The sequence below is a fragment of the Theobroma cacao genome, chromosome 2 (assembly GCF_053813885.1).
Source record: "Theobroma cacao isolate CCN51 chromosome 2, ASM5381388v1, whole genome shotgun sequence".
Lineage (NCBI taxonomy): Eukaryota > Viridiplantae > Streptophyta > Magnoliopsida > Malvales > Malvaceae > Theobroma > Theobroma cacao.
This window is the reverse complement of record NC_142640.1, coordinates 6,376,392-6,402,534: the sequence shown is the minus strand read 5'-3', so window position 1 is coordinate 6,402,534 and position 26,143 is coordinate 6,376,392. Positions and strand designations below refer to the sequence as shown.

The 26,143-nt window shown below is 35.0% G+C and overlaps 2 protein-coding genes and 1 pseudogene across 2 annotated transcripts; all 3 read left to right on the top strand.

Moving 5' to 3' along the window:
• Nucleotides 1-2,809: 2,809 nt before the first annotated feature.
• LOC108660618 (small ribosomal subunit protein mL103 (rPPR7)-like) lies at nucleotides 2,810-4,303 on the top strand (annotated as a pseudogene).
• Nucleotides 4,304-7,245: 2,942 nt separating this feature from the next.
• LOC18608154 (hydroxyproline-rich glycoprotein family protein) lies at nucleotides 7,246-8,463 on the top strand. The gene has a single exon (XM_018114856.2). The coding sequence runs from the start codon at nucleotides 7,345-7,347 to the stop codon at nucleotides 8,275-8,277; it is 933 nt and encodes a 310-aa protein (XP_017970345.1). The 5' UTR covers nucleotides 7,246-7,344; the 3' UTR covers nucleotides 8,278-8,463.
• Nucleotides 8,464-10,305: 1,842 nt separating this feature from the next.
• LOC18608152 (Phosphatidylinositol 3- and 4-kinase family protein) lies at nucleotides 10,306-26,017 on the top strand. The gene is made up of 27 exons (XM_088803850.1): nucleotides 10,306-11,626; nucleotides 11,823-12,164; nucleotides 12,266-12,427; nucleotides 12,831-13,001; nucleotides 13,170-13,328; nucleotides 13,419-13,546; nucleotides 13,716-14,022; nucleotides 14,683-14,851; nucleotides 15,056-15,273; nucleotides 15,894-16,052; nucleotides 16,166-16,348; nucleotides 16,761-17,013; nucleotides 17,179-17,459; nucleotides 17,562-17,921; nucleotides 18,170-18,384; nucleotides 19,417-19,600; nucleotides 19,751-19,884; nucleotides 20,018-20,171; nucleotides 20,438-20,704; nucleotides 21,285-21,362; nucleotides 21,496-21,534; nucleotides 22,649-22,821; nucleotides 22,906-23,101; nucleotides 23,589-23,729; nucleotides 24,242-24,450; nucleotides 25,213-25,374; nucleotides 25,484-26,017. Exons 1-27 carry the CDS (start codon nucleotides 10,688-10,690, stop codon nucleotides 25,740-25,742), a joined length of 6,042 nt encoding a protein of 2,013 aa, XP_088659976.1. The 5' UTR covers nucleotides 10,306-10,687; the 3' UTR covers nucleotides 25,743-26,017.
• Nucleotides 26,018-26,143: the final 126 nt, after the last annotated feature.

Genomic DNA, 26,143 nt, shown 5'->3' with positions numbered 1-26,143 from the left:
ACAAATCCCGAAATCTTAATTGAATCTCCACCAGGTTTATGATAAAAACTGCATAATAAAAAATTACCAATCTACATCAACTAAGCACTAAAGAATTGAATAAACTTGTTGGAGATAGATCAAAATGAGCGCACTTTGCATAACATTGTAGAAATTACCTTGGAATCGCAAAAGTTATTGAACTGGAGGACCGAGAAAGAGGGAAAGGGGAGGAGATTTTGCTATGGGCAGTGGAAAGCTGATGGAAGAGGGCAGGATCAAAATATTTTTCCTCCCTTTGGCAATATTAGGGTTTGGCCTTTCCATATATGTTAACTTATTTTGGCCACACCCAGGGGCGGAGCCTCCTTACGTGATGGGGGGTCAAAACTTTTAAATTTTTTTTCATAACATATAAAAATTTTTAAATTTTTTTATATATTGTATTACTAGCTCCCTTAAAATAATATTTTATTTAATAATTAATATAAATAAAAATAATAAAATAATTTCACTTATTTAATTTAATTTTAAATTTTTTAAATTTATATTATTATTTTTATTTATATTTGTTTATTTTTTTTATTTTTATTCTATTTGTTCATATGTTATAAGTTTTTATAAATATTCTTTTTCAAATTTCTACAAATAATTAACCATATTCTTTTTCTTTCTTTTTTGTTATGTAATATGTGATATTTACCTCCTACTTGTTATGTTCTTTTTTTTTATGTTACATAAATTTTATTTTTTATGATTTTAATCTTTAAAATTTAATAAATTATTATATAATTTTCAAATATAAGTTATAGTATTATATTGTTACTTAAAATTTTATCAACGTATCATTTTTTTTTATCAATCCTGATTATGTAAGAGGAAACTAACTTGAGTATATTTTTTTTATATGCTTTACATTTTATGTTTAGTTAAAATGAAATTCTCTTAAATATATAGTATTTAAATAATTCTGATTAAATAAGAAAAATTTATTAATCTTATATATTGTTTTTAACTATTTATATTTTACAAATTATAGTTTTATATTTAGTTTCATATTTCTATTATCAATATTTTTATTATTGATTGAATTTAACATATTAGTTTTTTAAAATTTTTAACTCTTATTCAACTATGTTTGCCCCCCCAATAAAATTTAGCTAGCTCCATCCCTCACCACACCTATCATACCAAAGCGAGACTGCTAATTGTTTAATTTAAATGATACATGAAGCTAAATCTGGCAATTCGTGTTTTCGTGTCATAAACGTGTCAGATACGATTAGACACGAAATACGTTAAAGTTAAACACGAATACAACACGTTTAATATTCATATTTTAAATTTAAAACATGTACACGTATGCGTTTAATAAACGTGTAACACGACACAACACGATTAACACGTTTATTAAACATGTCAATATACGACACGACACAATTAATAACACGTTTAACATGATTAATACATTTGACACAATTAAATAAAAATATTTACAATTAAATATAATTTTATTATTTAAATTTAAAATCTATAATTATAAAAATAATTATAATAAAACAAAAATAATTATAATATCAAATATAATAAAATTTAATATAAACAACATATGTAAAATTCATTATCATGTAATATAATAAAATACATCATTAACATCTAACCTTCAAATACTAATAATATAAAAAATCATTCATAATTTTCAATCGTAATAATTACATTATTACTTTTATAAAATTAAAAAAAATTATTAAAAAAATTATTTAAAATTATTTATATAAAATTAAAATAATCTTTAACTATTAATTTTTAATATGTTAATAAACGTGTCACGTATATACGTTTAAATACGAAAACATAATTAAGTAAAAGTGTTTATCGTGTCTGATACGTTAAGACACGAAAATTACCAAATTTACATAAAACATAATTTCTTTTAATATTTGATTAAAACTTTCAAAAAATATTCAATGTGATACCTTTAATCATCGTTTTTTGTTAAACTAATTATTTAAATTGAGACAGATGATTAATAATATCGAGAAAAAATGGTCAGTCAGACATGAATTCTACGTACGTAATCACGATTACGCTAGCATGACAATAGTAGCGGCACATAGAAATTTATTGATGTCAGCAATTGCTACCAACTTATCCTGCATATATAATCTTTGAAACAAACGTACCAATCCCTGTTTCGAATTGGATCGACTTAGCACGTGGTTGAGCATATATATCAACTTGATTCATTAATTTGCCCTTTTTTTAAAAAAATTTTTCTTATACCCCAAGGCCCAAAACCGTACAAATAAAATTTGTAGATGACTAAATGAGGGATGAAGTGTATTACCGATTAGACATTGTGTAATATTTCGGCCCAAATAACATCTGAATTAAGATATTGATATTATCGTGTGATAAATATATAGACTTTTATCAAGTTATTTATAATATTTGGATCTAAGTTGTTTTCTTATGCTAGGGCTTAGTACAAATAATTTAGTATAAATATCAAGTTTGGATAATATAAATTAAAAGGTTATTGAAAAATAAAATATCTGAAAAAAATAAAGTTAGAAAAATTATGCTTAGTTTTACAATGTCTCAAAATAATAGAATCAAGAAAAACCTTATTCAATTTTATAATAAAACAAATATTTATAGAGATAGTCCATCTTAAAACTTGTAACACAAGTAAATTGAATAAGAAACTATTCAAATGCCAAACTTTTTTGAAGTGCAAGTAAAATAAATGATATAAAAATAAATATTCTAAAAACTGAACTTGTTTGTTGTGCAAGTGAAACAATAAACAAGTAATAAAAACTTAAATATGGAAAGAATTTCTCAGCTGCTACTCTTCTTAGCAATTATTGGATTCTTTTCATATGGGTTGTCTTGTGTGGGCCTATCTGTGCAGGTAGTGTGCGGCTCTCTTGCATGTTAGATTTATCATCAAAAGGTGATTGTAAAACTCCTCTTTCAAATCTAAGACGAATATCAATTTATGAATGAAATGAAATTTTTAATTAACTTTAAAGAATGTTTTAAGAGCTATGAAATGATTTTTGGAAAGTGGGATAATTAACATTAGAACTAGTTATACAATCATGCTAACGGATTATAGTAGATAGCATATAGCTATGTTAATAAGTTATAGTAGTTAGCATATATATGGCTTCGCTAACGAGTTATAGTAGCTAGCATACGGTCTTATAACGAGATATAATAATTAGTAATAATTATGAAAATGATTTATCGATACGGTTTTTATCACGAGTTATAATAGTGATTGTAGTCAAAGATGATGAAACTTTTCAAGTTTAAAAATTTGAATATTTGATTTACTTGAAAGATATTTGATAGTCAATAATTTATGAACGTATAAAATTATTCTACATTGAGCATGTGCTTGAGCACCATAATACGATTGCATTGAGCATTTGCTTGAGCACCAGAAAACTCTTCCACAGGGCAGGCGAGAAGGCTTCATTATGAGAGGATTATAATGTTGTATGGTAAGGCTGGTATGATAAAGCATGCTCTTGATACTTCTTATGATATGCATCTGTATGAATGCAAGAGAACTGTTAAGTCTTTCAATGCTGCACTCAAGGTTTTGATTCAAACAACTATTGAGGCATTTCTTACTGATATTCCACAAAAATTCAATGTTCAATTGGATATACACTAATTATGTCAATATAGTTATCAAGACATTCTGTGAAATAGATTTTTTAGAAATAACTTATTTGGTTATGGTAGAGATGGAAAAGCTGGGAATTAGGCTAGATGTCATTACGTACACAACACTTATATAAGCATATTATCAAAAAAGAAAAAAGATTGGAGATTGGCAATAGGTTGTGGAATCTTATGGTCTATAAGGCCGGGTGCAAACCTAATCTTACAACTTTTAATGTCAGGATTCAGTATTTGGTTGATAGGAGAAGGGCATGGCAAGCTAATGATTTGATGCCGAAAATGGGGATTGTCCCTGATGAGGTTGCATACAATTTGGTAACCAAGGGATTCTGCCGGGCTAGTTATCTTGAAATGGCTAAAAAGGTTTATTCTTCTCTAGAATGTTGCAGGGAGTATAAGCCAAATTAATGTTAAGATTTACTAGACCATGATTCATCATCTCTGCAAGGGAGGGGAGTCCAATTTCCCTTATACAATGTGTAAAGACTGCACGAGAAAGAAATGATTTCTTCGTTCACTGCTTGAAGTCCTTATAAAAAATGGGCAACTGGGTAGGGATAAGATGATAACATTGGTTAGGAGTCGAGTACCTCCTTTTTCTTCAACTCAATTCGATTGTTGACGATCAATATTGTCAAGGAAGGGATCGGTTTAACATCAAAGCAGAGGCAGATCTCATTTTTGTTCAAGTAATTGGATAAGTCTGAATGAGAATCTAATATATAACAGAATTCTGGTGAACTTGGAGGCCTTCTCTATTGTTGTTTTACGTTAGTGGCTAAATTGTAGAAACTAAAAAGATTTGTGATTAGATTAATTCTTCCATGAAATGCATTTTAAGGTTCTTCCACACAACAATTGGTAGATGGTTGGTAACAATGTTGCAATTGTTTTCTTAAAGAGTTTAAAAGTATATTCATACAGTTTTATAGTTTTTCTTATTGCTTTGCAGAGATTAAAGAGAGCATTCATAGAGATATCAAAATGTCATTTTTTTTAATTTGAAAAAATTTGTAAATTTCTTAATAATTTGTTAGACTTATATACTTCAATAAATGAAATTTTTATTTTTTAAATAAAATTAAAATTTTTTATCTCATATCATTTTTCAGTAATATTATAAAATATATTATAAATATCGTAAGATATTGATAATTATGATTTATTATATCTAAAACACTGTAATTTTGTATTTATCTCCATCCTTAAACACGCATTCAATTTATTATCTCTAACCCTAAACCGGCATTTTAGAGGTTAGTCGAATTCAAAGGGAGCTTTAACATGTTAATCGGATTTAAAGTGATATAATTGGATTTGACAAAAGAATCAACCTAATTTATTTTAAACCTATACTTACTGTGTGCTAGTAAGGTAATATTAATTAACAAATTAATTGTCATTGAGATGTTCACCGTTTTGGAAATTGGTTATATTCAAAGAGCATATAGATTGGGCTTGATAAAAAAGAAAGTAAAAATTATGTTTTATCCTATATAAATACACATTTTTAGACATTGGTTAGATTCAAAGAGTATATAGATTGGGCCTCGATGAAAAAAAAAAGGCAAAAATTAACTGAGATAATTTAGAAATTAGTAATCTCTTTATCTCCTTCTTGTGGTTGATTTATGGGATATCTGTCTATTTATTGTAGACACGTTTTAAGATAAAATTACGATTTTTTTTCCAAATGATACTTTATTTTTTTTAAAAAAAATCACCTTGATAATTACTACTATTGCAGTTTCCAATGTACTAGATAATTAATTTTCATAAGGTTATCGTAATCAAGACATTTTTGTTTGTTTTATTTTAAGTAAACACGTATTTTTGGAAATTGGTCAGATTCAAAGTGCATATAGATTGGACTTGTGACAAATGAAAAGCCAAAATTAAGTGTGAGAGATAAATTAGATATTAGTAATCAAAATTTGAATCTTTAAAAGTATTTAAAATTAAAAATTAGAAAACTCTTTATCTCCTTCTTGTGGTTCATAATAAAATTACTTTGACATGGATAATTTCTATCGTTATAGTTTCCAATGCACTAATAAAGTAATAATTAACTTCCATTCATAATGTCATGATACTACAACGAAAATTTTGGTTTGTTTTATTCAAATTGAACACGTATTTTTTGGACGTTGATCAGATTCAAAGAGTATATAAATCGGGCTTGACGAACAAGGAAAGCAAAAATTAATTGTGGAGAGATAAATTAGAGATTAGTAAATGAAGTTTGAACATCTGCCTATTTATTTAAGACATCTCTTAAAATAAATTTAAAGTATTTTTTTCCTGCTGAAATTCTATTTTATTTTTTAAAAAGTCACTTTAAATAATTTTTTGTATATATTGAAGATAAAGCAATTAAACTACATCATTTTAAACCATGCGACATTTAAAATGTCCGTAAGTAAAATACACGAAATATTTTCTGGTGGAGAATCAATTAAATGTAATTTTAATAATAGATTATCATGATGTGTGGTTAAGGAGTTTTTTAATTCCTCTCAAAAGATGAGCATTCGGATTCGATAGAAATAAAATAGTTTGTTTCTGCACAACTAAAAATGAATCTGATTCAACTTGAACCTCTCTGAAACTTCTATTTCAGCACAAAATAAATTCTTGATAAAGAGCCCATAATTCAATTACAAGGGAAAAGGAAATTCCAATCTTATATATAAACCCACAATCCAATTACCATAACCATCCCGCATTACGTCCCTGCTACTGCCATGCCAGGTTGACCCTTGGCGGTGCCATTTACATACAACTTCACATGAGTGTTTAAGTTTCTTCCACACAAGCAAAAATTCCTATTGCGACTTTGACTGCTCTCTAGATAAATTGTTCCATGGCTCTTTCGATTTTGTCCGTATCTATTGCCTAGCAGTTTTTGGCCAAATAATAATAGTTAAGTTCCATTGATAATGTCACTTTATCCAAGACATTCGACTTTGTTTTATCATAATTAAACACGTATTTTAGACATTGATAATGTTTTAAGACATGGATCAGATTCACAAAAATGTATAGATTGAGCTTGATGAAAAAGAAAAGCAAAAATTAAATTTAAAGAGGTAAATTATAAATTAGTAATCCGAATTTAGAAGCTTATCTTCAAAAGGTTTTAAAATTAAAAATAAAATAGCTCTTATCCTGGTTCATTCATTTTGACATGTTATTTGTTTTAAACACATTTCAAGATAAAATTATGGTATTTTTTCCAAATGATTTTTTTTTTTAAATCAACTGGACATTGACTAATTCAACAATTTATGAACCAATAATATAAATCTATTTCACTATCAAATAACAAGTCGTTAGAGTAAATGGTGAAATAGGAAGTCACCCGAGTAAATGGTGAAATTACAGAGTGTTTCAGTGAACTCGGACGTATGTGATACTTGTCCGGATCAGCCTCAGTCACCACAGCAAATCCTCGCGGGAAGAAGTTAACCCTAGCTAGGCAGCCACAAATTCCATAACTAACAAAAAGAATCTGAGTAGTCTTCTCAAGATTTGAAAAAGAAAGACGTCTATTGCAATCCAAATTCCTATAAAAGATCCTCTCCATCTGTATCTTCAAAGCTTTACCCATTTTTTTAATTTCAACGGACTATCAGTCTCCTCTCTCTTTTCTATGCCCTAGTCATGACGGAGGAACAGGAAATGAGCAACAAAAGAAAGAGCAATCAGGAATTTCAAGTTTCGAAAAGGTTCTACGAATTCGATGAAGAAGACAGCGATTTACTGGCATTATCTTTGTCATATGGTCCAAGGAAGACCAAAGTTACATTTTCAGAGCCACTTGCTCCGGCTCCACTAACGCTGCTGCTGCCACAGCAACAAGAACCCCAAGAAATAGTTTCCCAATCTTTGTCAATGCAAACACTGCTTTCCCAACCGCCGCCTCAATTCCCTTTCCAGCTACCCGCCTCCCATCCTCTTTACAATGTTCCTTTTGGCTCAGAAGCCTCGTCTTCTGCCACCCTCGTCTACCCCCAAGAGCCCGTACCGTCGCCTGTCCCTGGCACAAGCCGGTCACGTCCTGTACGTGTTCGGAGGAACCCTACACAGGCCCTGAGAGAAGGGAAAAGCGAGACGGTTCCTGCGCCATTTCCATGGGCCACAACGCATCGAGCCACGGTGCATAGCGTCGACTATTTGTTGTCAAAACAAATATACACAATCATCGGTGATGTTCAATGCAAGAGGTGTGAGAGACAGTACGAGATTGGTTATGATCTGAGAGACAAGTTCGCTGAAGTTGGGACTTTTATAGCGGAGAACAAGAATGCCATGCACGACAGGGCTCCACCTGTTTGGATGAATCCGGTGCTACCCAAATGCAAGTTGTGTGATCAGGAAAACAGTGTCAAGCCAGTGATTTCCGAGAATAAGAAATCGATCAACTGGCTCTTTTTGCTTCTTGGGCAAATGCTGGGATGCTGTACTCTTGAGCAGTTGAAGTATTTTTGCAAGCACACCAACAATCATCGTACCGGGGCTAAGGATCGTGTTCTTTACCTGACTTATCTTGGTCTTTGCAAACAACTAGATCCTAATGGCCCTTTCAGTAGATGAGCTTGATCATCACTTGCACATTAGGATTTATGATTTGATTCATTTCAGGATGGATGTAAATTGCAGTAGTTTTCCGTGACTCAAGGTCAGTTTAACTTGGTACCTACCTAGGCTTTTTCCTCTACAATCCAGGTTTTAGGTTTTAGTAATTTAGGTCTTATGATCCTATTTATGCTAATACATAAACTACACCGTTTCATTATTGTCATTGTTATTATTAGTATTACTTTTTGTTCTGCATGTGAGTCGTAATTAGATAGATGTTTCCCGTTTTATAAACTGCAGGTATTTATATGGCAAGACAAGTGTTCGATAAAATATTTTTTTTATGTACAGCACATCTTAGAATTGTTCTAATCCTTAAAATTATTCCACCTTGTTTCCTTAAATGGGATTTATATTTTGTTTGGTTCATATACAATGCTGTATGATGTCAAGTCAATTAGCCTGCCAAATAAGTTATCATTTGCACAGCCAAATTACTGCCAATGTACGTCTTGATTCCTGATACATCAATACATTATAAAATTCCAGGGAGTTGGTGGCTTTCTGCAAATTAAGTTCCCTGATGACAAGCATGGAAGCTTTAATGAACTACTAAAAGTGTGTGTTGCTTTTTCCTTTTTTATCCGTTTCTTTCTGCTTGACTGGAGACAACATGTTTGATGTTTCGAACAGCGACCAGGGAGTTGGGTAAGAATAATTGAGCAGTACAGTAATATTTAGACTTCCGTGAAGGCAATGCTCCTGTGTTTTCTTCATTCACCTATGCAACACAGAAAGAGCAAGTGTTTGATCAAACTGTTCTGGATTTAGTTGTTTTCTTTCTTTCTTTCTGGCTAAATTCATTAGCCAATTTAATGTTATATACATAATGATCTTTGTTAATGCTATATGAGAGGGGGGAAATCATTTTCCCAATTCAGAAGCATATTTGAACAGAGAGGCCAAACCAATCTATGTGGACATGTAACAAAAAACCTTAATGCAGGGTTTGTTCACTCTTTTTTCCCCCATTTTCTTAGCATGCTTTTGGGGCAATGGGTTTGTGCTCAGGGATTGCTTTAGACTTAGCCTTCTTGGAGTTGTTCCAATGGTCCAGAGTCAGACACTGCTTCTTGGAGTTTGGAAGTGAAAACATTTGTGGGCTTTACCAATGGCGGCCATTTTTGTTCTCAGAGCTCCAACATCCATTGAACAAGAGATTTCCTATCCTTTTGAGGTGTGGTGGCTCCCAATTCCCACCAATATATCTTTGCCCTTAAAAGTTTTTCCTGTCGATATTAAAGGCAAAGAAACAAAAAGTTGGTGGAAGTAATTGATAATTGTAGAGACTTTAGCATCTCTTTGGAAAAAAGAAACCGTGACCCCTTTAAGCTTTGATCAACATGCCATTGGAAAAAGCAACCGAGCATGTCTAGCAATTCGGAAATACATACCCCTCCTTTCCAAAAGAAAAGGACACCCCATCGTTGCGGATGGTATCCAAATCTAACTTCACTAAAGTAACTTAATCCAAGTACTTTTGCATTGAAGAATCATGTCCTAGAGATATATAGATTCCCCAACCGTGCTACCTGCGCAGGCAGCAATAATTAAAATGGGCCCCCTTGACAGCTATGCATTTATTAATTAGATGTAACACGTGCTTAGTGCTGCTAATTATGTAATGAGTTACAGTCACTAGTAAATTTCATTCGGGATTGTCAAAATTTGATCCTAAAGAGATAAATAATGCACAATTTAAAGATAAAGATAAAATATTTTGCATTCGCAAATTATTTATTTTATGAAAATCTTTACTACTTTTCAATGTATTTAATTTATAAATAATCCAAATTTTAAAGATAAAGATATAATTAATTGTAGTACACTAAAACTAACAATTCAGGCTTTCATCTGATTAAATTAAACTAATCAAAGTCAATAAGCACCGGCAACTGCCAGCCAAAACAAATTACCCTTTTTAAGATTAACAAGGAGTCACAGGTCACCCAGTCACGTGACTTGTAACTAACTCATCGAGTTGCACTGATACGGCAACGGATTGAAAGAGGAACATAGACGAAGGCGCGCAGAGAGGGAAAAAAAAAGGGATCCGAGACGCAGAGGCGTCAGGAGAAACAAACTTCTCATTTTTGCCATTAAATCCATTAAAAGGACATAACAGAACAAAAAAGAAATGAATGTATAAAAAGCAGGGAACGAGAAAAAAAAGAAAAAGAAAAAGGAGACAATGGCAACATCGGCGACAAATACAAAAACAGAACCAACAGCGACGTTACGAAGCAGCTTCTTAATATCGAAATGAAGATCCAAAACCCTAATATTTTTCTTCTTTGAATTTTTTTGCGATCTTTTCAGTGACGAAATCCGATCGGATTGTAATTCAGAATTTTGGTGATCGCAAATGGAGTCAATGATCGAACTCTGCGACATTATAGCGAAAAACCCGCAGCAATTTAGCGAGAACGTCGCCTGGATTTGCGACAGGTGCCCGCAGCCGGAGTCGCTACTGGGCGGATCGCCTAGGGTTTCACGGTCGCAACTCAATGCGGTGCTCGCTGTCTCGCGATTTCTCTCTAAATGCCACCATTGCACGGATAACCGCCCCAAATCGGCGATGCTAGAGTTTATTCGGGCCATTCCGGCGTCATTTCGTCGTTCCTTTTGGCCGCAATCATACAACTCCGATTCAATTGCTTCATTCTTCGTCGATTTCTTGAAATACGTGTCTGAATCCGCTGATTCGTCTCCTGATTTCGCTTCCGAGATTGCCGGGTTGGTCGGGGAGGTAGTTACAACCGCGGTAAATAACAACGACACAAACAGCAACGATTCGGCAATTTCTAGGGCTTTCTTGTTGGCTTTATCGCAGAATTTTCCGCCTGTTTTACCACCCGATGCAGATAAATTGATAAATTACCTTTTTGATCAGTTGGCTATGTCAGTTCCCGCATCACCGAGGGAGCTAATTCCAGTTAACTCGGAGACATCGTCTTCTCAAAGTTCACCTTTGAGCGTCAACCATTTTCAAGGCAATGAGGTTTTGAGCCCGGCGAATGATTCATCCAGAGGGTCATTGATGGCAAACGGAGGCGGCGTTTATTGGAAGAGTGGCGCTGATCAGTTAGGGAACGCGCATTTGATCAACGATGGAGGTGGGTCTATGTTTAGGCAACAAGTTGCTTTGTTTGAGGAAGAGTCTGTGGAGTGCTTGGAGAAGCAAGAAGTTGCTTTCAAATTGATTGCTCATATTTTGGACAAAGTAAGCGTTGATCAAAAGCTGTTGGAGCAAGTGAGGTTTATTGCGAAGAAGCAGCTTCAATCCATGTCTGCATTTCTAAAGGTAAATGCAAGTATGTTTTGTGGTATTTTATTTATTTTCTTTAAATTTAGGAATAGAGGAGAAGTTAGTAAGTGAACTTTATTGAAGAAATGGGAGGTAACTTGTACTCATTTTGTTGATTAAGTTAGCATTGGGACTTAATTGAAGCAATGGGTAATGAAAAATGAGATGGGCATAATTTTGACTTGATATGCAGATAAGGAAGCGTGATTGGACTGAACAAGGACCGCATTTAAAATCCAGAATTAATGCAAAACTATCAGTTTATCAAGCTGCTGCTAGGATGCAAATTAAAAGTCTTGTATCTCTTGATGTGGATACTAAGACCTCAAAGAAATTGGTGCTTGAGACTCTTGCATTGTTGATAGATGCTGCTGAAGCATGTCTGCTCTCTGTATGGCGAAAGTTGAGAGTCTGCGAGGAGCTATTTAGTTCCTTGCTTTCTGGGATTGCACAAGTTGCTGCCTCTTGGGGAGGGCAGCCATTGCGTGTTTTGCTCATTCGTCTTAAACCACTTGTTCTGGCTGCATGTATGCAGGTATGTATTCAAGTAGAGTTTTAGATTTTTGCATCTCAAAGATGGTCTTACATGTTGATTTTTTTTTTTTTTTGCTTTTCTTTACAATGTGATTGTAACAGGCTGATACTTGGGGCAGCAGCCAGGGAGCCATGTTCGAGAGTGTTCTTAAGACATGTTGTGAGATTATTGAATCTGGTTGGACCAAAGACCGGGCTCCAATAGATACATTTATCATGGGATTAGCTACAAGTATTCGTGAGAGAAATGATTATGAGGAGCAGGTTGGTGGTATAATATTAGCTATTGAATGATTAAGACATACACCAAATTGCATGTGCATGTGCGTTGGCCTAATTCACTGAACACTTATACATGTAGCACATATATGAAAATATGTTTTCTTGTTGTGTGGTTATACAATCTATGTTCTCAATTTAGTTTAAAATTGTCAGTTTTTCTTTTCCTTTCATTACCTTTAGCTAGAGTATTTTGCATTTGCACATGTAGAGGTTACTTTTGTAATTTTTGTTTGAGATGGATTAGTAAATTGATATCATCTGTTGCCTATCAATTTCTTAGTAGGCTATTTACCTGTTTAGGCGGTAGATATGTTGCCTTTATTTATGTTTATGCTTAACTAATAGCTAGTAACCCCATTTAATTTTACTTTAATGCAAATTTCAGGATGATAAAGAGAAGCAGGCAGTTCCAGCTGTGCAGCTTAATGTAATACGTTTGTTGGCTGATTTAAATGTTGCTATCAGCAAGCCTGAAGTGGTGGACATGATACTGCCACTTTTTATTGAAAGCTTGGAAGAGGGTGATGCTATAACTCCTAGTTTACTACGACTTCGAGTATGGAATTCTTCTCTCTGGAGCATGTATTTTGTAATTATAAATTTTGAATTTCTTTTTCTGCTAGTTACATACGCAAGAAACTGAAAGAGTTAAGTTATGGCTTTTGCTTCTTTAGATCTTTGGCATAGTTTCTCAACTTTTATCTGTACTTTCAATACACTGCAGCTTCTTGATGCTGTATCTCGCATGGCAAGTTTAGGTTTTGAGAAGTCATATCGGGAGACAGTTGTTCTGATGACGAGAAGTTACTTGAGTAAACTATCAGGTGTAGGGTCTGCTGAAAGCAAAACTTTGGCGCCAGAGGCCACTACAGAACGTGTTGAGGTGTGCATTATTTGTGACGTAGAAGTAACTATTTAGTTGCCTAGGGTTTTTCTTATCGATTGGATGCTCACTGGTTCAATCACATTCTAGACTCTTCCTGCAGGATTTCTTTTGATTGCTACTGGTCTTAAGAGTGCTAAACTGCGTTCAGACTATCGTCATCGCCTGTTATCTTTGTGCTCTGATGTAGGCTTGGCTGCTGAGTCAAAAAGTGGAAGGTAGATATTCACTGATTTGCAATATTGTTGTCTTTTCCTTATCTAATTTATGTCAATGCATGTATTCTGCTGGTTTTGTGTTGTATGGCTTACTTTCTACAACCATTTTGTTATCCTCCTTGTAAGACATGTTCCAGATATTTTATGGCCAGTATTTCAAAATTTGCAGGAGTGGAGCTGATTTTCTGGGGCCCTTACTTCCTGCTGTAGCTGAGATATGTTCTGATTTTGATCCTACAGTAGATGTGGAACCTTCACTACTGAAGTTATTCCGCAACTTGTGGTTTTATGTTGCTCTTTTTGGATTGGCACCTCCCATACAGAAGACTCAAATGCCTACAAAATCAGTTTCCACTACATTGAACAGTGTGGGAAGCATGGGTACTATTGCCCTTCAAGCAGTGGCTGGACCATATATGTGGAATGTGCTCTGGTCTTCTGCTGTTCAGCGTATTGCTCAAGGGACCCCTCCCCTTGTAAGTGGATCTTCAAGAATTCTTCCTTGAGTGTCTACTGTATTTCATTGACAAATCATTAGCGTTTTCTATCTTGTCTGCAATTGGGCTAATTACTTTTATCAGACAGATTTATATGTAATCATTGCAACGGATGGTCTTTTATTTTTTATTTTTGATCTTTTGGCCAAATAATGGTTGGTCTATCATGTGCTTATGTTTTTCTTATACTTGATTCTACACAAATAAACTTGATATTAGGATATTAATTAAGTTGCAATTGTCTAGTGGAAATGGTCTTAATCAGGTGGCTCTACAATCAGTGGTTGGGATGGCTACATGAAATGTCAAATGTTGGAAGCTTTTTTGCATTTAGTTCTTTTATGCTGGGCTGACTAGGGACTGCAATGTCTCTCCCAGGCTTTTGCAACTTTATTCAGTTACATCCATATAAGTCTCTCCTACTTTTATGGAGTATGGTTGGGCCTTGTGGTTTTTTTTTTGGATTGTGCTTGTACCAGCTCAGCTTGAGTTATTTATGATTCTGAACAGAGAACTGCCTAGCTTCCCCCACCTCTAAATTTGGACCTGAGTTTGTGTGTGTGTGTGTGTTTTTTGTGAATGATGGCTGTCTTTTCTAAACTAAATTTCCATTTGAATTGACATTTTGTTTCTCTGCAGGTGGTCAGCTCTGTGAAATGGCTTGAAGATGAGTTGGAACTGAATGCTCTTCACAACCCTGGCAGTCGTCGAGGGAGTGGCAATGAGAAAGCTGCTTTAAGCCAAAGAACAGCTCTTTCTGCTGCTTTAGGTGGGCGAGTTGATGTTGGAGCAATGAGCACAATTTCAGGTCTGGTGAACATCTTGCACTTCATGGTGGATATACGTTTAATTTCCATGTTCAACAGTTTCTTGTGTGTTAACACCTTGTTATTTGGCCCTTATTTGGTGGAACTCATCTTCCACTGTATTCTATATCATCCTTTATTTTTTTGGTTTGTTTTTCTATTAGGTTAATTTGATTGATGCCTCTTTGGCTTTTGTTTGTTTACAGGTGTAAAGGCAACCTATCTTCTTGCTGTGGCTTTCCTGGAGATAATAAGGTTCAGCAGTAATGGTGGCATCCTTAATGGTGGCACTAGTTTGACTGCATCTAGAAGTGCCTTTGGTTGTGTCTTTGAATACTTGAAAACTCCAAATCTTATGCCAGCTGTCTTCCAATGTTTGACAGCAATTGTGCACAGGGCATTTGAAACAGCAGTGTTGTGGCTGGTATGTCTTCAAGAGTACAATTTTTCATACAAGGAGATAGAACAGGTTCTGCATTGGTCTTTGTGAGGCACGCCTGGTAGTCAAGTTGTTATAATATGAGGCACCTATATCTTAGATTTGGTTTTCTATATATATATATATATATATATTTTAGTTTACTGAATGCTCCTCATTTCTTAAAATGCCAAACTTTGAGTATTCTTATTTTCTTTTCTTGGGAACTTTAAAAATTCCTGCGGTCCTAAAATAGATAGTTGAAAAGTGAAGAATATGTATTACCCCTTGAGGCTCACATCCTTTATAGTGCCATCTGGCACACTTTTTGCCTTTGAATATGATCGATCAACCATACTCTTATCTCTTTCTCTTGTAATTTTAAAATGAGTGCATCATCCTTAAGAAAGTATAGTAAATTTGTTTCATTGAGTAATTTAAAATTCCTTGTTTTTGTTAAAGTTACATTCTCTTGGATGACCTTCCCAAACAGTTCAAGTTTTTTATCTCTTTTGCTTCCAGTATAATACTGGTTGCTCTTCCTGCTCTATCTCTGTTTGTGTGTATTGTGCATGTGAACATGATCCTGCTATATGAACCTCACGAAGTTCTTGATATGTGTTCAGGAAGACCGAATAACTGAAACAGGCAATGAAGCTGTGATTAGAGAATCAACCCTTTTTGCACATGCTTGTTTTCTGATAAATAGTATGTCGCAGAGGGATGAGCACATTCGGGATATTGCTGTGAATTTATTGGTTCAGCTTAGAGATAGATTTCCTCAGGTGAAGTTATATTCTCGATATTTTCCTCATCTGATGGTTGTTCAACATTTTTTTTCCTAGTTGTGCTCTGTAATTTGATATATATTTCAGACAAATGAAACTGATATGTGCAGGTTTTGTGGAATTCATCTTGTCTTGACTCCTTGCTTTTTTCGGTTCAAAATGACACACCTTCTACTGTTGTCAATGATCCTGCTTGGGAAGCTGCTGTTCGCTCTTTATACCAAAAAATTGTTCGGGAATGGATCGTGATATCACTTTCATATGCTCCATGTACCACACAGGGTCTGCTCCAGGTTGCTGACTGGATTCTTTTAATGGGTGGCTGTATATGTTATTTATTCTTTTGTTTATTATTCACCGTCACCATGAATATGTGAATCCTGTGTTGGTATTGGATATTAGTTTCCTTTTGCATTATTTTGAACATTTTTGTCATTTACTACTAGGATGTCTTGTGTGGGCTGTTTTGTTTTCGATGAAAATTGGACTACTTTCAAATTTTTTATATATAGACACACAGTGAGAAATATTAGGCTTAACTAATTCAGTTATGATATTTTTGGTGGTTTTATTAATTGTATAAACATTAAGGCTGTTCTTTTGGTTTCTCTCGGTGCCAAAGCCATTCTTAAAATGACTTAGATTTGTTTCTTTTCTTCATGGATCTTTTAATTTCTTGTTTGTGGTTCCAAATATATACCACAGGAAAAGCTCTGCAAAGCAAACACATGGCAGAAGGCACATCATACAACTGATGTGGTGTCTCTATTATCTGAGATAAGGATTGGTACAGGAAAGAGTGATTGTTGGGCTGGAATAAGAACGGCAAATATTCCTGCAGTCATGGCTGCAGCAGCTGCAGCTTCAGGAGCAAATTTAAAGTTGTCAGAAGCCTTCATCTTAGAGGTCAGTACTGGTATAGTCAGTGCAACAGTTCAATCATGCTGGAGAAATTGCTGTGAGAAGGCTGTATAATAGCTTTGGTGCATTGTCTGGTGCTCCACAAACAGGTTTAAGTATTGGCCTCCATATCTCTGTTATCTCAGTGATTCAACTTGAGTTTGTTAACAATTTGTTACAGTGCAGAGAAAGGTGGAGAAGTGGATAAGTCATTCCATGAAAGCTGGAGAAATTGCTGGCATGAGAAGGCTGTATAATAGCTTTGGTGCATTGGAATCTGGTGCTCCACAAACAGGTTTAAGTATTGGCCTCCAACGGTTGATCTCTGGAGCGTTATCTCAACCACCACAAACTAAGGATGATTCATTTAATGAGATATTACTTGAAAAGTTTGTTAGTCTCCTTCGACAATTTGTTACTAGTGCAGAGAAAGGTGGAGAAGTGGATAAGTCACAGTTCCATGAAACTTGTTCTCAGGCAACTGCATTGCTTTTGTCAAATCTGGTAGAGCTATCAGTATTTCATAATATATGTATTCTTAAATGCTGTGAAGTATTTTGAGTTCCATTTCACCCTTTCACTTTGAACGGTTCATTTCCTTTTCAGGGTTCTGATAGAAAAGCAAATTTGGAGGGCTTCTCACAACTTCTGCGTCTTCTCTGCTGGTGTCCAGCTTTTATTTCTACCCCTGATGCTATGGAGACTGGTGTTTTCATCTGGACTTGGCTGGTTTCTGCTGCTCCACAATTGGGGTCTCTTGTCCTTGCTGAACTTGTTGATGCATGGTTATGGACAATTGATACAAAACGAGGTCTCTTTGCATCTGACATGAAATACTCTGGACCTGCTGCAAAATTAAGGCCCCACTTGGCCCCTGGAGAACCAGAGGCACTGCCTGATATCAATCCTGTTGACCAAATAATTGCTCATAGATTATGGCTGGGATTTTTCATTGATCGCTTTGAGGTAACAGATAATTTGTATTTTCTCTCTCTCAGAAGTGTATACCATGATGTTGTTTGTGCTTACAGTTTATCACTGAACTTCTTTTGAACATAAATGGAGTAATGTTTGGGTGTCTGGTTTGTGCATTTGGTATTTATTATTTTGTTTTTTACTATGTATTGATATTCTTTATGTTTATGCACATTCCAACCTATGATTCTACTGATTTTAATATGGCGATATCTTTCTATCTTGCTGGGGTTGTATAGGTAGTTCGTCACAATAGTGTTGAGCAACTTTTGCTCCTTGGCCGGATGTTGCAAGGAACAACCCAACTTCCCTGGAAGTTTTCTCATCATCCGGCAGCCACTGGCACCTTCTTCACCTTCATGCTTCTTGGTCTTAAGTTCTGCTCTTGCCAATCCCAAGGGAATTTGCAGAATTTTAGAACTGGGCTTCATCTGTTGGAAGATAGAATATACCGGTAACTACAGTTGACTCTCTTTCTTTCACTTTCAATCTACACCTTTTTTTTTTCCCGTTTGTGGACAAGTCATTGACTTTTTTACCCTGGTTTCCTATAATCTCTGCAATTTTGTTTTGCAAATTACTGTAAAAAGTGTTTTCTGCCCATGCAGTAAAGAATTTAAGAATGATTGTGTTAGTTTCTCGCTTTTATACATCCATACAAGCACATATATACATACATTATTTGCCCTAGTCTTAATCCTGAAATGTGTGCTATTGAGCTTGTTATATGGCCTCAAAGGATGGAATATTATATATGGCCTATGGAAGTTTTGATTGCTCAAAAGGGTGAATAGGGTTTGTTTATTAAAAAGACAACTGTTATGATTTTTCAAATTGGGATAATGTTATGCATTTGACAATTACTGAGGCCTCGTATTTTATTTTATTTTATTTAGCTTTCACCATTAGGACATCTTTGTGCCAAAGGATGGAGTTTAACCTTGTGATCTATGTTTAAATAATTTTTCCATCAGACAAAGACATTTATATCAATTTACATTGATTCAGTATCTGACTGTTTAGACATGCTTCTGTGTTCCATTTGTGAAACATTCACTACAAATGGTGCATGTCAAATATTTGCTAAGAAATTCAATTGTAGATGGAGTTTGGAATTCTAAATACCTTGAGTTTCTTTCATCTCCAAACCCATTGAGGACTTTGGGTTTTCAGTATTGAGGGCTGAGATTTGTTTGATTAAATTAAGCAGAATTTAACTCCCAAGGCTTGGCCTAGTGGTTGTAACCTCTTCTCAGGAGGGATAATGTTTAAGGTTTGAAATCCCCTTTCCCCCTTAGACTTAATCATAGGTACCAAAAAAAATTAAGCAGGGTTCAAACATTTATATCTAAATACTGTTTTTCTTGTATTTGTTTGGCGTTGCCACAGCAGCAGCTTCTTGTGCCTGCATGTGTTCCGTTATTCAATTCTAGTTTTTATAGCATACCTTTGTAGTTGTATTTAAAGTTGGTTTTGGTGTGTGCAGGGCCTCTTTGGGCTGGTTTGCTTATGAGCCTGAGTGGTATGACACAAACAATATGAATTTTGCGCAGAGTGAGGCTCAATCTGTCTCTGTTTTTGTTCACTATCTTTCAAATGACAAGGTAGATTTTCTGCAATCTGATTCCAAGGGCCGTGCACGTGAGAATGGGAGCTCTTTGGTTGATGTGGTAAGATGGTCATATTTCAGCCTCCATTGTTTTAAAATGTTTCAAGCTTGAATAAGACATTCTGTATCTGGATTATATGCGTTTTCTGCTGCCATATGATTATGTTAGCTGTTGTGCTGGTTATTGCTAAAGTTATTTCAACATTTCCAGAGTGATCAATATCACCCGGTCTGGGGCCAGATGGGCAACTATGCAGTGGGACGAGAAAAAAGAAAGCATTTACTTCTAATGCTTTGTCAGCATGAAGCTGATAGGCTTGAAGTTTGGGCACAACCTCTTTTGAAGTATTTTTACTTTTCAGCACAATCTATTTGTTGATTTTTTGGTCTTAGCATATTTTTTGGTGGTCCTTATGTTGCATTGATGTCTTCATGATTGTTGTAAATTTTTGTTATTTGTATTTATATTTATATTCAGGGAAGGCATATCTTCTCGGCCCAAAATCAGCGCAGACAAGTGGGTTGAATATGCTAGGACTGCCTTCTCAGTGGATCCTCGGATTGCTTTTTCCTTGGCCTCAAGGTTCCCAACAAACACTTATCTGAAGGCTGAAATAACTCAGCTAGTACAGGTATGCCCGCCTTACACTGAGTATCTGGAATTAGGATTGCAGAGAATTGAAACTTCTAAATTAGTGCATGGCTATCAATTATTTAGGTGGTAAGGAGATATAGTTGCCATTCAGGAGTACATTGTCATTGTGGTTATTGTGCTGAACATGCTAGAAACACTCATTGACTTTGTTTTTTCTGCTTTTCTTATTCTAATTTTTTATTATGCATGATGACATGATCTTAGTTGATTTGCTTCCTCTTATTATTGGCATTTTTGCTGCAGTCACATATACTGGACATTCGTTGTATACCTGAGGCATTGCCATATTTTGTCACCCCAAAGGCAGTCGATGATAATTCAGCACTTTTGCAACAACTGCCTCACTGGGCTGCTTGTTCAATTACACAAGCTCTCGAATTTCTTTCTCCCGTATATAAGGGTCATCCACGTGTCATGGCTTATGTTCTAAGGGTTTTGGAGTCATATCCTCCTGAACGTGTAACCTTCTTCATGCCACAACTCGTGCAAGCTCTGCGATATGATGAAGGGGTAAGCCATCAACGGAGATATGGGTATTTATCTTATTTGTATGTTGTTTTTTGTTGTACAGGTGCAACATTAGGAAGTTAACCTGAAACAGTATAGGCCATAGGTGTATATGTTACATGCTTATATTTGGGCTAGTTCGAGAGATTGCAGTCCCTATCTCAATATTTTGACACAAGGTCCTGAGCAAATCAAACCAACTTGAGCATGATATCTTTTGTGCTAAGTAATCAATCAACATTGCCTCTATGACAGCTTTAACCAATATGTGGATAAAATAGCATTATGCATTGATCAAAATTTAGTGTTTTATGTTAATCTCATATTTTTCCTTCTACTCAAACACTGCCAAAATGACCTTAAAGTGCTTAGCACTGTTTAATCTGATATATGTTTTGGAATGATTGGAAACTTGATTTGATTGGATACGTCAAGTGTTTGATCATTAGGCTTGAAGATTGGGTTTATCCTACTTGTCCCTAATTGCTAGAATGGCAGACTGACATTATATTGTTGCTTACACCTTCTCATTCTGTTTTAAACACTTCTTAATATTCACATTAATGATTTTTCATTTTTGCAGAGGTTAGTAGAAGGGTATTTGCTTAGAGCTGCTCATAGAAGTGACATATTTGCACATATTCTAATATGGCATCTGCAGGTGTGAAAACTTTATAATCTTCCTAAATTAAATAGTATGCTTTTTCAGTGTGTTGTGAGGGAATATATAATCATCTTCTCTTTCCATTACATTACTTTATGATTATATTTAAGTCCTGACTTTGTAATGGCAGGGCGAGTCATGTGAACCGGGTAAAGATGCAAGTGGAAAGGTTTGTCCATGGCACTGTTCTCTGTCTTGAAAAGCTTGTTAGAACTTGCCTAAATGATTGGTAGTCAAGGGTTTACATTGACCTGTAAAAGTGACTGGATTGTGGGGTAGAGGACTGACTGTGGTGTATTGGGGTTAAATGGCGATACAATCTGATGTCATAAGCATTCTGTTTGATATAATCTAAGAAGAATATAAGAATGCAAAATTAGAGAAAAGAATGATGAGGAAGTATTTAAAACACTTCTTTTTATACATACTAGATATTGACTATACAAAAGGGCTTTGTTGCATTGAGGAAAAGAAAGAGAAGTTTGCTTATTTGTAGGTGGACATGTATATAGAGAAAGGTTGCAATTGCAATCTAGCTTAGACCAAAAAGAAAAAATTGTAAGCCTTCAAACAAATATAATGTCAGTGGCTCTCATTATCAAGCATCCTTTGCTGCTGTTGGTGAGAGGTTAATTGATAAACTCAAATTAGCATCAGTTCCCTACAATTTTCCAATTAATTCAGGCTTTGTTTGACTGTTGCTTTTACTTTTTGCTGTTTGCTTCATCAAAAGTCTTTTTTGAAGCAAAAGCAAATGGGAGAAATTAAAACCATAACTGATTAACAAATAACAAATGAATCAATTGAGACATAAATTCTACATAACTGTTCTTTGCAAAAGGTAAAATCATGCATTTTGTTCTTAGAAATAGTTCCATTTTTTATTTTTAATTCTTTAATATTATTTGCTTTTGTATCCACGCATGGTTTTTACTTTTAAGCTTCCAGAAGCAAAAAGAAATTAGTAAAGCAACAACCAAAAGATACCTGAGTGAAGAACTGTTTGCTTCATGTGAATCATTGTCAGAGTTAGTTGCATGCTTTGACTGGTCATGGGTGAGAAGCCTATAATTGGGTTAGATTGGAAGTTGATTAATAGTCCAATAAGATTTCATAGAGCAACATGGGCGAGCATTGGTTGGTCATGTTAAGACAATGCCCTTGCTATCCAGTGACTCATCTGAGATTGGCAAATATTCTGATGGGATTGAGTTTTATGTTGAATTATTAGCTATAGTCTTCCATTCTTTGATCATTAACTTCTGGACACTCTCTCATTCCAGAATAGCTCATTTCAAGCTCTATTACCAATTGTTCGAAAACATATTATCGATGGTTTTACTCCCAAGGCCCTTGACTTGTTTCAAAGGGAATTTGATTTCTTTGACAAAGTTACATCTATTTCTGGTGTCCTATTTCGTCTTCCAAAGGAAGAACGCCGGGCTGGCATCCGAAGGTGTATTTCTATTTCTTAATGGTTAACTTATGTCTGATTTCTATCTTGCAGTTGAAATTGGTTGTGACATGCTTGCGTTTACAGGGAGTTAGAGAAAATTCAAGTGGAGGGAGAGGATCTTTATTTGCCCACTGCTCCTAATAAGCTTGTTAGGGGTATTCAAGTTGATAGCGGAATACCCTTACAATCGGCAGCAAAAGTTCCTATTTTGATCAAATTTAATGTGGTTGATCGGGATGGTGACCAGAATGACATAAAGCCCCAAGCTTGCATTTTCAAGGTAGACTTGTGTTTGAGTTAGATCAAAAACTATAGTTTTACTTGCCTACACAATATTCCATCATGTATCAATAATATTGGAAAAACCAGAAATTCCCTAAAGTTGTATGTCCAACCTTATCTGTTGCACTGCTCTCATACTAATTCTGGGACTCTCTTCCTCTCTTTATTCCTCCCAAACAAGAAAAGGGATACTGTGTAGGCATCCTCTAGCTGTGAAAATTGGTGTCCGTGGTCAGGATTTTATGCTATTGTTTGCTTTTGATCTAGAAATTGATCTTTTGATTCTGCTGGCAGATACAAAGCCCAGCTGTCTTTTTCTCATTAATATTACAGTTGCATATATTTACTTTTTCACTTTGTAGTTATTGGACTTTTTACGCCAAATAATATATGATCAAAATTTTACTTGTTCAATTTTTCTGTTTTGCTGGTCGTAATATATGGTCCTAATTTCTTATATAAGCTGTGTTGACTTTTTATTCAAGGTTGGAGATGATTGTCGACAAGATGTTCTTGCTCTTCAAGTGATAGCTCTTCTAAGAGACGTATTTACTTCAGTTGGACTTAATCTCTATTTATTTCCCTATGGTGTTCTCCCAACTGGCCCAGAGAGAGGTATAATTGAGGTGAGCATATCTACTATTTAGTTAAGCTTTTGTGCTTATTTTACTTCTAATTCTGGTGTTTTCATTAAGGGCATTAATACTATAACACTGGCTAAGAAATTGCTTTTTCTTGTGATTCTTTTCCAAATACTAATGTTTAACAGCTAACAGAGTGAATTAAAAATAAATAAATAAATAAAAACTTTGAGGTAATGTAATGCTCTTTTCACAGGGGAGTTTTAGGTCTGGTCCTGCTGTCCTGTCATTCATGCATTTGTTGGTCTTAAGACTTGTACCATCACAACAGAAGTAGACTTTTTAAAAAGGTTGTTTAAAGTGAATTTAGTGGTACCACTGGTATTTTCATCTTGCTCACCCGATAATGCAAGCTACGTGGACAACTATAACAAAGTGGTTTGATTTAGTAGTGAAGTCATTTGTGCATGTGTCATATCGCTGCAAAAGAACTGGCAACTTTTCCGAGGGTAATGAAGTCTTCACTTGATGCTTGTCTTTTTTCTCCCTTGGTGCAGGTTGTGCCTAATACACGAAGCAGAAGCCAGATGGGTGAAACAAATGATGGTGGTTTGTATGAGATTTTTCAACAGGATTATGGGCCTGTCGGCTCTCCCAGTTTTGAAGCTGCGCGCAAAAACTTTATAATTAGCAGTGCAGGGTATGCTGTAGCAAGTCTTCTACTTCAACCAAAGGATAGACACAATGGCAACCTTCTTTTTGATGAGTATGGCTCTGCAACATCCTTGATTTTAGAAATTTTAAGCTGTGGTTGGTAGAATACTTAAATTTTAAATAATTCATATATGAAATCATGATAACAAGATGATTGGCAGAATCTGGTTAGATCCTCAATCTGTGAAAAATCAATATACCTCTGTTAAGAAAAACTATGAGCAACTAGTTTTAACGAGTAACCCAAACACATACTTATATATGAATGAATCATAAACAAAATATGAATCAAACCTGGTGTTCTGAGTCATTTGCTTTTAGAAAACTTGAAATCATGGGCACCAAGATTGCACGTAGGACTAGTTAAAAAAACTATGAACTGCCATCGCACTAGTGACCTGAACATATAATCATATATAAATGAACCATAGACAAAAATATGAATCAAACCTGCTGTTCTCAACTGATTTGGTTATAGGAAACCTAAAATCATGGACACCAAGAAGAAAACACTTAGGATTAGCGAATGGGTCTTTTTCTCACTCTCTGAGGCTTTTTATTGGTCCTGAAATTTAAAAACCTTTATTTATACTAGGGTTGTTAAATGTAAGAGGGTACTGGACCCATTTATAACATATCAATGCATATCCATCCATCAAGGTACCCAAAATAAGTGACAGGTCCTGCACCCATATAAACCATCACATTTCACTATTCACAATACCAAAGATGAATCAAGGTCTAATTCCCCTCCCTAGTAGGAAAAAAGGAAAGAATGAAAAACTCAATCACTGTGGTATGCATGCCATTGCAGTGCAGGGAGGCTTGTTCATATTGATTTTGGTTTCATCTTGGAAACATCACCTGGTGGGAATATGCGGTTTGAGAGTGCACATTTCAAGTTGAGCCATGAGATGACTCAATTACTAGACCCATCAGGGGTAATGAAAAGTGAAACTTGGGATTACTTTGTAAGGTAATTACTTCTTTTGCTTGATTTTATTCCTTGTATAATTCTATGTATATCTGTATCCTCTTTTACCATATCAAAGTCATTGGAGTTGTTCTTTGTCAAATGAATGCAGCTTGTGTGTGAAGGGATACCTTGCTGCCCGCCGATATATGAATGGGATCATCAATACTGTGTTGCTTATGCTTGACAGTGGATTGCCTTGCTTTAGCAGGGGTGATCCTATCGGAAATCTTCGCAAGAGATTTCACCCTGAGATGAGTGAGCGTGAGGCTGCCAATTTCATGAGAAATGTCTGCACAGATGCGTACAACAAGTGGACGACTGCTGGCTATGACCTAATACAGTATCTGCAGCAAGGCATTGAGAAGTAGAGTCAGAGGAAATCATCTTTGAATGTACATGATTGATTGTAATTTTATAATTATATATATTTTCCCATAGCTACAATTTTCTTGAGGGAATTCCACCAAAGCAATTCTAGGAAACGTAAAAGAAGTGGCACACACGCAGTTGATGTTTGAGGAGAGATTGTGAAAGCGGCTAAGGGAAAAAGAAATAGTTGAGTTGTTTGTGACCTAGTGGTGGATTTCCTTGTAAAAATACAGTTTTTGTAATTTCCATTTGTTAATGAAATTAATTGTCTGAATGAGCATGAGCCATGAGGAATGGCTGCTGTTTGAAATAGCAACGTTTCTACTGTTTGAAACACCCTTAGGGGCTGAAGCTCTATGGCTGGTGTGGAGGACATGGTTAGCTTAGCTTCATTTTGATT

Coding starts and splice junctions, on each gene's coding strand:
- LOC18608152 (XM_088803850.1), top strand. CDS start 10,688: ATGGAGTCAATGATCGAACTCTGCGACATTATAGCGAAAAACCCGCAG. Junction 11,627..11,822: donor CCATGTCTGCATTTCTAAAG/GTAAATGCAAGT, acceptor CTTGATATGCAG/ATAAGGAAGCGTGATTGGAC. Junction 17,014..17,178: donor ATCATGCTGGAGAAATTGCT/GTGAGAAGGCTG, acceptor ATTCCATGAAAG/CTGGAGAAATTGCTGGCATG.
- LOC18608154 (XM_018114856.2), top strand. CDS start 7,345: ATGACGGAGGAACAGGAAATGAGCAACAAAAGAAAGAGCAATCAGGAA.